Source organism: Varanus komodoensis, unplaced genomic scaffold (genome assembly GCF_004798865.1).
Source record: "Varanus komodoensis strain SLA01 unplaced genomic scaffold, ASM479886v1 scaffold12, whole genome shotgun sequence".
Lineage (NCBI taxonomy): Eukaryota > Metazoa > Chordata > Lepidosauria > Squamata > Varanidae > Varanus > Varanus komodoensis.
This window is the reverse complement of record NW_025335349.1, coordinates 30169574-30181837: the sequence shown is the minus strand read 5'-3', so window position 1 is coordinate 30181837 and position 12264 is coordinate 30169574. Positions and strand designations below refer to the sequence as shown.

Genomic DNA, 12264 nt, shown 5'->3' with positions numbered 1-12264 from the left:
ATAGCTTTCCACCACCGGAGCTATTCAGACCTTTCCCGAAAGGTGGCGCTAGCGGGTTGAAAGGGGTTGAAAGGGGAAGCTTCGCTCGCTTCCCCTTTCTCCCTTTTTGTCCCATGCGGTGCGCCGTAACAGCCGCCTCTTGGCAAGATGGCGGCGGCCGCTGGTATTGGCGAAGCCCCTCTGCGGCTTCGGCTGCTGTTCGACTACCCGCCGCCGGGAAGTCCGGCCTGCGGGCTCTGCTGGCTGCTGCTGGAGCCCAGTCAGGTGCGCCTCGTCACCGATATCATCAGCCTCATCCGCCATAAATTCGGCTTCAGTCGCCACAGCCAGCTCAGCCTCTTTCTTGATGGCGCGCTGCTGCCGCCCACCGAGAGCGCGCGGCTCGTGCGGGATAACGACTCCCTCCGGTAGGAGCCCTGCGGCCCCCTCAGGCGTGGTGCAGAGAGGGGCGGCCGGTCGGCCGGGATGCTTTGGTTCTCGCCTTCCCTAGCCTGATGACCGCCAGTTGGGTTTTAATTATTTAGATTTAATTTGTGACATGTAGGCCCTACCTTGCCATCGTGCAGCCGAAAGTAGTGTACGGGATCCTCTTTCTCCCCCCCCCCCCGTTGTTCTCACAACAGCCCAGTGAGGTAGGTTAGGTTGGGGGCCAGGCGCTGTTCCAGAATCACGCAGTAAGCTTCATGGGCAAAAAGGGATTAGAACCTGGGTCCCCCAGATCAAATCCTTAAGCCTCACACCAGCTCTCATAACTGGCTGAACGTTGCTAGGAGATGTTGTCCAAGACACTTAGAGAATCTGAAGTTGGGATAAGGTTCCACTATATCTAGTCATTGCATCAAAGGTGTGACAGCAGGCCTGACTCTTTCCCTGTTCCTAGCTGATAGTTGATACAGGAACTGAGGCAGGAACTTACAGGTTGATGTTGAAGGTCCAACTAAATAGTTCTTTTTTCCCACTTTCTGTAAAATAGCGGTATCCACCATGCATGTTAAGCATTTATTTGGAGGGGCCTCATTTGGCAAAATGTATCTCCCACTGTTATTGGGGTAAATGAGCCGCCCATTATCGCCACATCACACTTCCTTGGAATATTGGTAATTTGCTTTAAAAAATTACTACCTCATCTTCTCCTTGATTGGGTGGTCAGTAGTAGTCTGCGACTATACTGTTCCTTGGGAGCAAGTTGCAGTGGCGTAAAGTGTGTGCACAATTGCAACTCTACTTGAAAATAAGGTAAAGTCAACATAATAAACATACATAACTTGGGAATAAGCATGCATACATTAGGGTTTATAGCTTTCAGTGTAGCAATGCTTAGTTCTTTAAGGCTGAAATTCTACACACATTTACTTGGGAGTAAGACCTCTTGAAACCAGTGGGACTTACTTCTGAGTAGAAACATGTGCAGGATTTCAGTGTACAGTTGCAATCATAATCACACTGGGGAAGAAGCCCTGAACACAATGAAATTTACTTTCAAGTGCATGTAGACATATCTTATTAGTCTCACTTTATTTATTTCCTTATACTTTGTAGTATTAAAGTTCTGATCAGGTGATATATTTTGTTTTTAGAATAATAATTTATAAATCAGAATGGCATTAGTGTTTCTCTTGCATTTTGACAGAGTCAAACTGGAAGAAGTTGTCAGAGAAGACAATTACAATGAATTCACCAATGGTTTCAGTAACCTTTCAAAAAAGCAAAGGAAACGACACTGGCAAACTTTGGAAGCAAAGGAATCTGAAAGTGAAGATGGAAAATACCAAAAAAGGAAGAGAAAACAGAATGCTGAGCATCTTTCCAGTCAAGCAGAGAGCTGTACAAATATTGAAGATTCTGCAACACTTAGGAAAAGAAAAAAAGTAGTGACTACAGGTAGTAAGACTGATAACACTTCTAATTCCAAAAAGCTTAAGAAACAAGCTAACAAGGAAAAAAAACAGAAAGCAGAAAGAGACAAAAGGAAGACAAAAACAAGGGTACTTAAAACAAAGGGCACTTCACAGAAGACCAAGACTTTTATTTTGAGTCCAAGACACAAAAGCACAACAGAAAACACAAAAGCAAACTCCAGCACAAAGAAAGATGGAACCTCAAGTGACTCCTCAACATCCTCATCTGACAGTGACCATAGTAATACAGGTGCAAAACAAAAGCCCACGCCTAAAACTAAAGTGGCATCTGAACCCATAGACAAATCACAGCTGGCTTCTGTAAAATCTATTTGTGCTGATAAACCTGCTGCTAAATGTCAAAACACAAATTCTCTTAATAAAACCCAAAGTAAAATGGTGAAGAGCCAGTCATCTAGTTCAGATTCTGATTCTAGTTCAGGGGAATTGGGGGAGCAGCAGAACAGTAACTTGAAAAATAAACTACCACATAATAGACAAGGAACTGTGACAGCTCTGACTTCAAAGACCAAACCTAAAACCTCTTCAGATTCAGATAGTTCAGAATCAGAGACTTGCATTAAGAAGCCCAAGACAAATGCCATAGTTAGTCCATCCTTTGCAGAGAACAGTGGCAAACAACTGCCAGCAGGCATTTATGGACCAACTACAAATTTGAGTAACAGTCAAAGGGGACGTGGGAGAGGAGAAAATCCCTTTTGGAGAGGACCTAGGATTCGTGGATGTCGTGGGATGATCAGGGGTCGGGGAAGAGGCAGAGGAGAAAATGCTAACTACTTCTATAATTACAACAGTGAACACCAAAAGCAACAACAGCTGAATGAAACAGCAACAAACACTTCTGTTATTATCCAGGTGAGTCTGGAGACTGCTTTTGTCCCATGATGCATAACTCATAAAATTACATGATAGCAGCTGGTACAAAGTATATAGCTGTGGTGCTTGTATTCTAGATTACCTGAAAAAATAGCTTTTCAGTTTGGCATTCTGTTTCCAGCATCTTCAGATATTTGGAGAAGTGGTGACAGTGGAATGCAGAGATGGTGTTAAGGCAGGGCTAGTTATTGAGGCTTACCCAATCCCAAAATACATATCTTCCTACCCTTTGGGTCTACAAGATGGCCTAAAAGGGTATTAATTGAAATTGTCTCTGGTAGACTTACAGTTTTGTCCTTCCAAATAGATGTGTCTAGGATATTGTATTCTTAATACATCAAAAGGTTTCACAGGAAAGACATGAGGTATTTTAAGTCTGCTATGGGTATCATTTATCCTGGCAGTTGTACATGTACTCCTGAAGGGAAAAAAACCGGGCCAGGTGGGAGGAGTTTGGCATTGCAGTACAACTTTTTAATTATAACAATTGTAATCTTTGTTCATAGAATCCATTGGAAGCTCCAAAGAAGGACTACAGCATCCTGCCTCTCTTGGCTGCCCCTCCACAAGTTGGAGAGAAAATTGCCTTTAAGGTTTGAATTCTTAAAAATACTCTTGTACCACATCTTATCAGCTGGAAGTATTACCAGGAATTTAATGGATGGAGTTAAAACTATGGGGTGGGGGACATGGATTGTGTTACCATCGGGATTGGGACAAAAACCCTTTTGGATGCCATCCCTCCAGAATCCATGGATTTCCTCATGTACTCGGCCTGGTCCTGCAAAATAAGCCTCTCCAAGAGGAAGTTCACTCAGACCCCTAGCTGCACAACTGGCCATTCCTGGCAAGCACCCTTTCCTGGCATTCCCTGCCATTCCTGGCAACTACCCTTTTCTGCTTGCTGCTGTTAGCATCCGTGGTGAACATGGAAAAATAGTGCTGCTTGCACAGTGTGTGGGGTTTGAGTCTTGCAAGCTCTGTACAAACCCTGGGCACACTTTCCAGGAAGTCAGATGCTAGGCCATGGTAAAGCAGGCTCAATCTAGGAAACTGAAACCAGGGAGCCTAGTGGATTTTCTGTTCAAAATGGATTCCTCACACATCCCTAGTTACCAGTGGGGTGTAGTGGTTAAGAGCATGTCACTGGGACTCTGGAGATCTGGGTTCTAGTCCCCAACCAGCCATGGAGCTCACTGGGTGAATTTGGGCCAGTCACAGTCAGCCCGCCCTACCTCACAGGGTAGTTGTTGTAAGGATAAGATTGAGAGGAGGATGAGAATTATGTAAGCTACCTTGAGTTCCTTCCATGGAAAAAGGTGGAGTATATATAATACATATTTTGTCAAGTGAAATATATTAATTTTCTTAGTTCTAATGTGAAGTCTCCAAGCTGCCAAGTCTGTGTTGCTTATAAGCAAGGTAACTATTATTTGATAGATTTCTACCCTGCCTTTCTGAGTGTCTTTCCTCATAAGGTGGCTCACAGTATGATCAGTTATGAATAACAATATCGAACGTTACAGATTATGAAAAGAATAAAACAGCAATAGGGGATTAATTAGCATCAGCAGTTAAACAAGTAAAAAAAATATGGCAGAAATGTGGCTAGAGCAAGATGTTCTTTAAGACTTGCTAACTTGATCCCTTGGGTGGATTGCCTTGCCTCTTGCAATCTGTTTAGGCTTGTTGAGGATGGAAAAGAACATAGTCATAGGCTATATAATAATTTGAAAGAAACTGTAAGGAAAAAGCTGCCTTTACCAATATTCAGGTAGATAACTTAAAGAATACATATTAAACTGGAAAAACAACATTACAAAATGCCGAGTGGCTAAAAGGAAGCTGAAATACATTTTCTAAAATCCAGAACAAGTAAAAAACAGAAGCCAATATAGAGGAAGCTGACCTGTCAGTGCTGGTTTTTTTTTTTTTTTTTTTTTGCTGATCCAAACTCAGACTAAACATGCATAAATAGATTGGGATAGGTATTAGTACTAATCCAGTGAAGGAGTTTCCTGGAAAGGGAGGGGCCGATTGAGACACCACCCTCATGTGCAAACAGCTGTATTCTAAGCAAAAGCCAACAGCACCTGAAGATTAGCAGCTGTTATATGGATTCACCCACCTATCCCTGATTATATTGTTTGATTGTCTTCTGGGTCTCAGACATAAAGTTTCCCTTGTCTTGCCTGCTGAGATGCTTAGCATAATATGCTGGGATTGACCCTGGAACCCTATTGCACGCAAAACCAAACCAGAGCTCCTGTTCTGCTAACATCTTGATCAGTGGATACCCTGCTTTTAGAAGAAGAAAGGTGTGTGTGCAATCTGTCCCTCACTGCCACCCCAATTTATATTTTGGAATTCCTTATTCTTTCACTTCACATTTTCAGGGGCTATTGATCTGTTCAATTCAATTGCACCTAGTAGCATGTTATCAAGCCTGACACTCTTAGGTGGGGTGGGGAGGGGAGGGGAAGCCCTGCGGATTTTACTCTGCTAGCCAAAATGGGGATGGCATTCATCTCCATTTCAAAAACCATGAGTCAGCACTATCCAAAGATGTTCCCATGGTCATGTGGCCAGCATGATGTCATGGGGTGCTGTTTCCTCCCCACTGAAGTGGTACCTATTTATCAACTCACATTACATGCTTCTGAATTGCTAGGTTGGCAAGAGCTAGGGACAAGGCAGTGGGGGGCTCTCCCCGTTGTGCAGCTTCAAACTCCCAACCTTTTTATCAGCAACCCAGCGGCTCAGTGGTTTAACTTGCTGCACCACTCCATCCCCTTTAGGTCAAGTGGAGTTTAAAGAAAAACAATTCACTGAATACTGTCAAAGTCACTTGGAGAATAGTTGGATTTAAGAGCTGGCTGCCAAAACCTTTGGTTGCTGACCTTGCATTTATGGAGTGAAGAAGAAGGTCTTTGTTGAATGATGTACTCTTTTGAGATTGCTCCTATCCCTAATGCTTAACAGATACTTTCCTCCTCTTTTAACAGCTGCTGGAACTGACTGAAAACTATACTCCTGAAGTATCTGATTATAAGGTATTGTAGTTTACTTCTTGATAAACTACATTTATGGTAGTTCCTTATTGCTTTCATACTAGTATGTTAATGCTGTGATTCCTCAGTACTTACTTTAATACTGGTTAAGAAATAAGACAAAAGGCAGGTGGTCTCCAGTTTAAGTCTTAAATTCACTGGGGAAGCCACTGCTTCTTGTCAACCCTCACCACTTGCTCTGTTTGGTAGTATAGTAATGGTAATGGTGGTGTGCTTTACAGCGTTGTTGGAAAGATTATTGAGACAATTTGCACAGCAAGTAACTTTTTTAGTCTGTTATATGGTCCAAACCCCATCACAGTATATCGGCATGGTATGTTTGGTTTTGGGAAAGCAAGTACAAAAACTATGGTCCATTCTATGGTTTCCCAGAACCTTAACTGCTTCCTGTGTTGTCCACACTGGAAAACACAACTCAGAATGGTAGTACCAAGGTCAGAGCCATAGAACTGCTTAGCAAGAATGCCCATTGATGTTCTTGCCCAGTGGCTAACCAGAGAGCACCACTGACAGCTGCCTTTTGCTGCAATGGCGGGAGGGGTCCCCGTTCCACCTGCCCTCACAGTGGCCTTTGGGGCAGGAGTGGGCAATCAGCTGGTTGGTGCTGGGAGAAGAGCAGTGCTGCTCAGCCGATTCCCCCACTGCTGCTGCTATACAAGCAGGTGTGGTGGTGCCCTGCTGGGGGCTGCTGTGTGAACAGCAGGTGAAGAAGCCGCTGGGTGGCGGCAGCAGTGGTGCCTGGCTGGGGGATGCAGTGCATGCGCCCATGCCACCCTCGTGTGTGAGCGCAGGGCAAAAAGCAGCTGGGTGGTGGCTGAGGGCTGCACACAGCAGCACATCCCCCTGTGCCGCCCTCGTTCTCACTCTGGCTTGCCGAAGTGACGTTTCCAAGCCAAAGAAAGCATTGCCACATTAATCAGTATTGCATAGGTGCCATCTTAATAAGCACTTACAGTGGATGCCATTGGAACTGAACATCCATAACAGGTGGGTATCCTCTTTTAACCCAAGGGCCAATTCATTTCCATAGATGATTTCAGGGGAGTTCATTTCAGTCCTGGATGGGGCTGAAAAGAAGAGGGGCAAAGGCAAAAGAGGAGGGGTCACACTTCCAAAAAATACATGCTGTAGTTTAAAGGTTTCATTGCCAGCAACCAAGCTTTAAGAGAGTCAGTTCAGCTTTCTAGAATTGAAGGGTGTGGAACTGCATAAAAGCAGGGTTGATAAAAACATTTTGTGTTCATGTGAGGGCCCAGAAGGGCCACCCAGGCACCCCAGGCCTGAGGTTTCCCACCCAAGATCAGATGATCAAGCCCTGGTTTCCAGCGCTAGCTTTTTGTGAGAGGCAGGCCAGAGCTCTCGGTTCAGATGACATGCTAAACAGCACAGGAACTGAGCAGCCCAGGACTGTTTAGCTGGTCCTACTAGCCGCAGGAGCCAAGCAGAAGTGCTTGTGCTGTGTGAACTAGGAAACTAGCTATCTCATGGTAGAGCAGGGTTTTTTGTTTGTAAGGTGGGTATTTAAATTTATGAAATCAGTCTTGACATGTAATTTCACTCCTTACTCCTCCTCCCACTCTTGTTTTTAAGGAAGGGAAAATTGTCAGCTGGAACCCTGCTAACAAACAACTGGAACTTGAAATACTTTCCTTTTCATCAGGCAAGTGTTACGCAGCTTCAGAGTTCAACATGAAAATATTTTTTTGCTCTTGTGATCATGAGCAGCACATCACCCCCTTTCAGTGTTAATTTTGCTTACATCATTCTGGCTTTAGATAGATGTTAGTTATATTGTGCAGCTTTCCCCAGCCTAGTGTTTTTCATATGATTTGGACTCCAACTCCTACCTGCCTGAGCCAGTATGGCCAATGGTCAAAATGCTGAGAGTTGTAGTTTAAAACTTCTCGGAGGCACCAGGTTGGGGAAAACTAATATGGGGCAAAATGCATTGTCATGCTTGCACAGGGGCTCCCAAAGGCTGATGGGCACATGTGGAATTTTGAGAGTGCCATCGGTGCACTCATAAAACAGGTGCTGAGGCCAGTCACAAAATGCACCCAAAAGGCAAGGTAGAAAGAAAGTTATTGCCCAAGACCAAGGCAGAGGTGTGGCCTGAACTGTAGAAACCACCTAAAACCACTGTTTTCTGCTCTAACACCCACTTTACAGAAGAGAAACTGAGGAGGTCAGAAACAAACTTGACTGAGAAATGTGTGTGTGACACAGGTTCAGTCAGGGACCCAAACATAAGGTGGGTGGGAATCATTTGTCTGTCATACAACTGATGAAAGCCACTCTGTCAATAGGGCAGGCTAACTGGGTAGCACCCATAGATGAGTCCTGGAACTCACAATGTAGTCTGAAGAACCCCAAAACTAATGTTGCTTTGTTGTGGGATTTTAGTGACAAAAGAACCAGGAAAGTTTGATCTGGTTTACCAGTCTGCAGATGGAGCTGAAACAATAGAATATGCAGTATCTCAAGACAGAAAGGTAAGGTAGCACTTTCTTGAAATGGTTTTGCAGTAGAAGACACTTTAAACAGCCTTCTGGTAGGTTTTTATTACTGACTTTTTCATAGGATGTGATCTCGGTGCATGGAGGATTTCTACCCCTTATTGTAGAAGCTACTTGCCCCATACTATCAAAACAGACTAGTTGAAGGATGGGAGACCTTGAGACTGAGAACTAGATTCCCTTGTGGGGAACCTTTCAAGGGTCATGTGCCATCAGCGGGTAGAGCAATAGTCCCAGGTGGACATGGTCAGGGAGACACCACACTCTTAACTGACTGACCACTTCTCACACATAATTTCAATCTCCTGTTTACACACCATCCCCTGAACTTCCTTTCCCTCCCTCACTTTCCTGTTTCTTCCTCCATCTCTCTCTACCTTCCCTTTACCCCGGGCAGAGCAGTTAGAATTAAAACCTGTCCACTGTTGACAGAGGGAGGCTTTTTAACAAGCTGAATTGCAGTGCAGCCCATGGGGAAGGGAGCGTTAATTACCTCTCTTTCTACAACGCCCTCACCTCTGGTCACATGGATAATTATGCTTAAAGAGCTCTCTGGGGGCTCCGGTGAAGGCTTTAAAAAAGCCAATTTGCAGCTTGGTGGTGGTGGTAACAGCCTGTGGGGGGGAGGCTTAACCCTTTCATTCCTATTTGGTATCCCTCCAAAAATACTGCAAGCAGCCATTAGGCTTCTTAAAAGCCTTCACTGGTACCAGAGAGGGGGAGAGACTGCTTTCCAGAAGTTTTGCATCCCTTGGTGAGAAGGTGAGAGAGGAGGTGGCTCAAACCACCTATTCCCTGCAGTGGCATTCACTCGTTTCATGGCATATTCATGTGCCAAATTGTATGTGACAGGCAGGAGGAGCAGCAGGGCTTCATGGATCCTTGTGGGACTTCGCTGGGTCTGAGGGCTTGCACCCCCATTACGAGTGGATTGTCTTCATAGGATGTTTTAGAACATAAGGCATGCCATTATAAATTCTTCACTTACTTGCCTACTTAATAACATTGTAGAAAGGTGCACCATTTCATATATTGTACATGTACAAAATACCGCTTAAGTATAGGCATTTCCCCCGAGCATCTCCAACTTAAGACAGTAGTGGCTGGGATCAGACTGCACAGGAACCTACACTCAAGGATTGAATATAGACTGTTGTTGAATAATTCTGTGAACCCATCTGCAATAATAAACCATGGTCGGTTGACCGCAAACAACCCATGAAGGGAACCCTTGAGTTATGAGCAGCTGCTGTCTGCTTTTCTGTGATTCCAAAAGAATTGACATTTGAAAGAAAAATTGCAGACTTTAGAGATGTTTTCTGGTGTCTTTTTTTCATGATTTCCAGAAGAAGGGCAAAAGAACACCACCCTGTTGCTGAGAAATCAGGGAGCAGACCATAGCATCTGATGTAATTGCAGGAGTAACTGTTTTAAGAGCAAGCTGCAAAAGAGGGGTGGAGTTAAGCTCTCAACTTTCTTGACTAGCTGGAGATTTGGAGAAGTGTTGAAAAAGTAGAGGACTCTTGAAAATTTCAGTTCAGCCCTTGAAGACAGAGGATGACATAGCCAAGAGAAAGGGAGTTTTCTCCCTTCTGTTGGAGTACTTACTCAGTTTGCACTTTTCCTCTATTTTCAGTACTTCTGAATGGGTCCCTCTTTTCTCATATATTTTACCCCTGTCCTTTGCAACATAGCCTATGTGCAGCCTTTTCTTAGGTTTCCTTGTATGTTACCTACTTCATTTTGGTGCTCTCATTGACCACTAAAGCAAACAAGGCAAGACTACATGTATCAGATAGCTGTAAATGTACTTGTGAAGGATGGGATAACATAAAACAAATGATAACAGAAATACGCATTGTTATGTTTGTGCTCCAGAAGCACCAAAACGTGGCAAGCAAAAACTGGTAGTTATTGAAGTGAGAAGGCCAAAGCAAGGAGACCAAACAGATTCTGCTGCAAAGGCATGTGGGATGTGTGTCAGAGCCAGCTGGAGGACCGAGAAGAAGGAGAACAAGCTGAGCAAACCAATTCTCTGTTGGCTGCTCTGTGGCCACTGGCCATTCACTGAACAAACCACCTATCATGGCTTATTTGCAAGTTGGCATAGCCTGATGTTCAAACCCATCCTTTGACTGGGCTCGCATGACATGGCATGACCTATTGTGGCTAGTTGGTTGTCATGTCCTGTCAGTTCAGACAGCTTCTTGCAGGGTGGATTATTTGGGGGCAACAAGCCACCTGGACAACCCCACCGCTTTTTGTAGAGGTTTTTGACCACATGATGGATTATGTTATCTGAACCCAGGAGACCAGTCCCATCATGGATCTAGGGAAGTGGTGAGTAAGCCTCTTGATAAGAATGTTTGAACCACCTTGCTGCTCTTGCAAGTTTGCCTGTGTTTGTATCAGCCACTCCACTAGCACCCAAGCAGTGCTGAGGAGTGACTCACTGGTTTCCTTCCTCCACTCTGATCATGACCCTTTTTGAGTGGTGCTGCTACTTTTCTTTCTTTCAGAGCCTTTTTGCAAGGTCTGCCATTGAGCAACTGTCACTTGTTTGCCACCTTTTAAAATTATTTTTAGGTGCCAGAAATCTGCATAAATGTTCTTGTAATACTTTATTTTTGGATCAGTATTTTGGAGGTGCACCACTGATTAGTCAGTGTGTCTTGTAAAGAGCAGGAGGCGACTTCCAAGGAAATTGACAAAGGAAGACTGCAAAAAGGTCATGTTACTATGGTTCTCACTCGGCCACTCACAATTTGACCATTGTCAAGAGAAAAGTAAAGCTGCAAGGGGATCTGTGTTGTTAAAGCAGGTGGTGACTACTTCTCCCTTCTTCTGATATAGTCCTCTAGTTATGTAGTGTAACCTGGACTGTTCAGTCCCCTCCATCTTTCACACTTCCTTCAGCTTCTAAGTACTCTGAAAAGATCTACAGCTGTCAAAAGAAAGGGGTTTTTTGTTTAAGCAGGGTTTCTAAAAGAGCCAAACAGGGTTGTTTTTGATGGCTTTTATGGCTGCATATGAACTAAGAGGCAAAGAATTGGGGGACAACCCTTTGAACTTAAACATCCATTGGGCATACTATGGGTTATTCCACAAAGAACCCACGCTGCATAGCTTATCCTCAAGGTAAGCTGTCATACCATGCAAACTCACTCATTATCTATTTTTGGTTTTCAGTTTACACATGCTTTCCTTTCCTCTTAATCACAGATAATAAGAGAGAATGACCAAGCAACCATACAAACATTTGTAGTTTACACTAGTTTTGTTCAGTTAGGCTTTCTTGGCTGAATGCAAGTTTTGAGAAAGGCTTTTGACATAGAATAGGGTTTTAATGCTGTTGAAACTGTTTGTACTCACTGTGTCCATGTTAAGTCTGACATGTATGTTTCATCTTTCAGATAACTCAAAGCTGGGATGCATTGATTGAGCCAAGGCTAATAGTTGAACCTCCTAATAGTCAACCAAGTCCTAAAAATGGGAATCCCTCAGATGTGACCTTGTGTGTCCCATGTGTAAATAGCTTGTAAATTGTTTTCCCTCTGTTTCTAAAGAGGATGTATGCACATCACTGTTTTTGTAATAAAGGATTTCTAAGTTGATATGAGGCCTAAGAAACATAAGCAGTTTGATCATTAATACTTTCTCAAAATTTTTGCCTCTCCTCCTTGGCTTTGTAAGAGCCTACGGCTGCAATCCTGTACATGCTTTCCTGGAAGAATATCCTAATGAATGCAGTGGGACTTACTTCTGACTAGACATGTGAAAGATCTTTGGCTGCCTAGTCTCACTTACATCAATAGCTGAAATGCATTGAAAACAGTGGAAGATGGATTATTCCCTTGGAACTGGTAACAAAGTTGGTAAAAC

At 43.8% G+C, this 12264-nt stretch overlaps 1 protein-coding gene across 1 annotated transcript; it reads left to right on the top strand.

The window, feature by feature from the left end:
- The first annotated feature begins 109 nt into the window (after nucleotides 1–109).
- Nucleotides 110–11996, top strand: COIL (coilin). The gene is made up of 7 exons (XM_044422071.1): nucleotides 110–407; nucleotides 1631–2774; nucleotides 3302–3388; nucleotides 5801–5848; nucleotides 7457–7526; nucleotides 8270–8358; nucleotides 11796–11996. Exons 1-7 carry the CDS (start codon nucleotides 148–150, stop codon nucleotides 11922–11924), a joined length of 1827 nt encoding a protein of 608 aa, XP_044278006.1. The 5' UTR covers nucleotides 110–147; the 3' UTR covers nucleotides 11925–11996.
- Nucleotides 11997–12264: the final 268 nt, after the last annotated feature.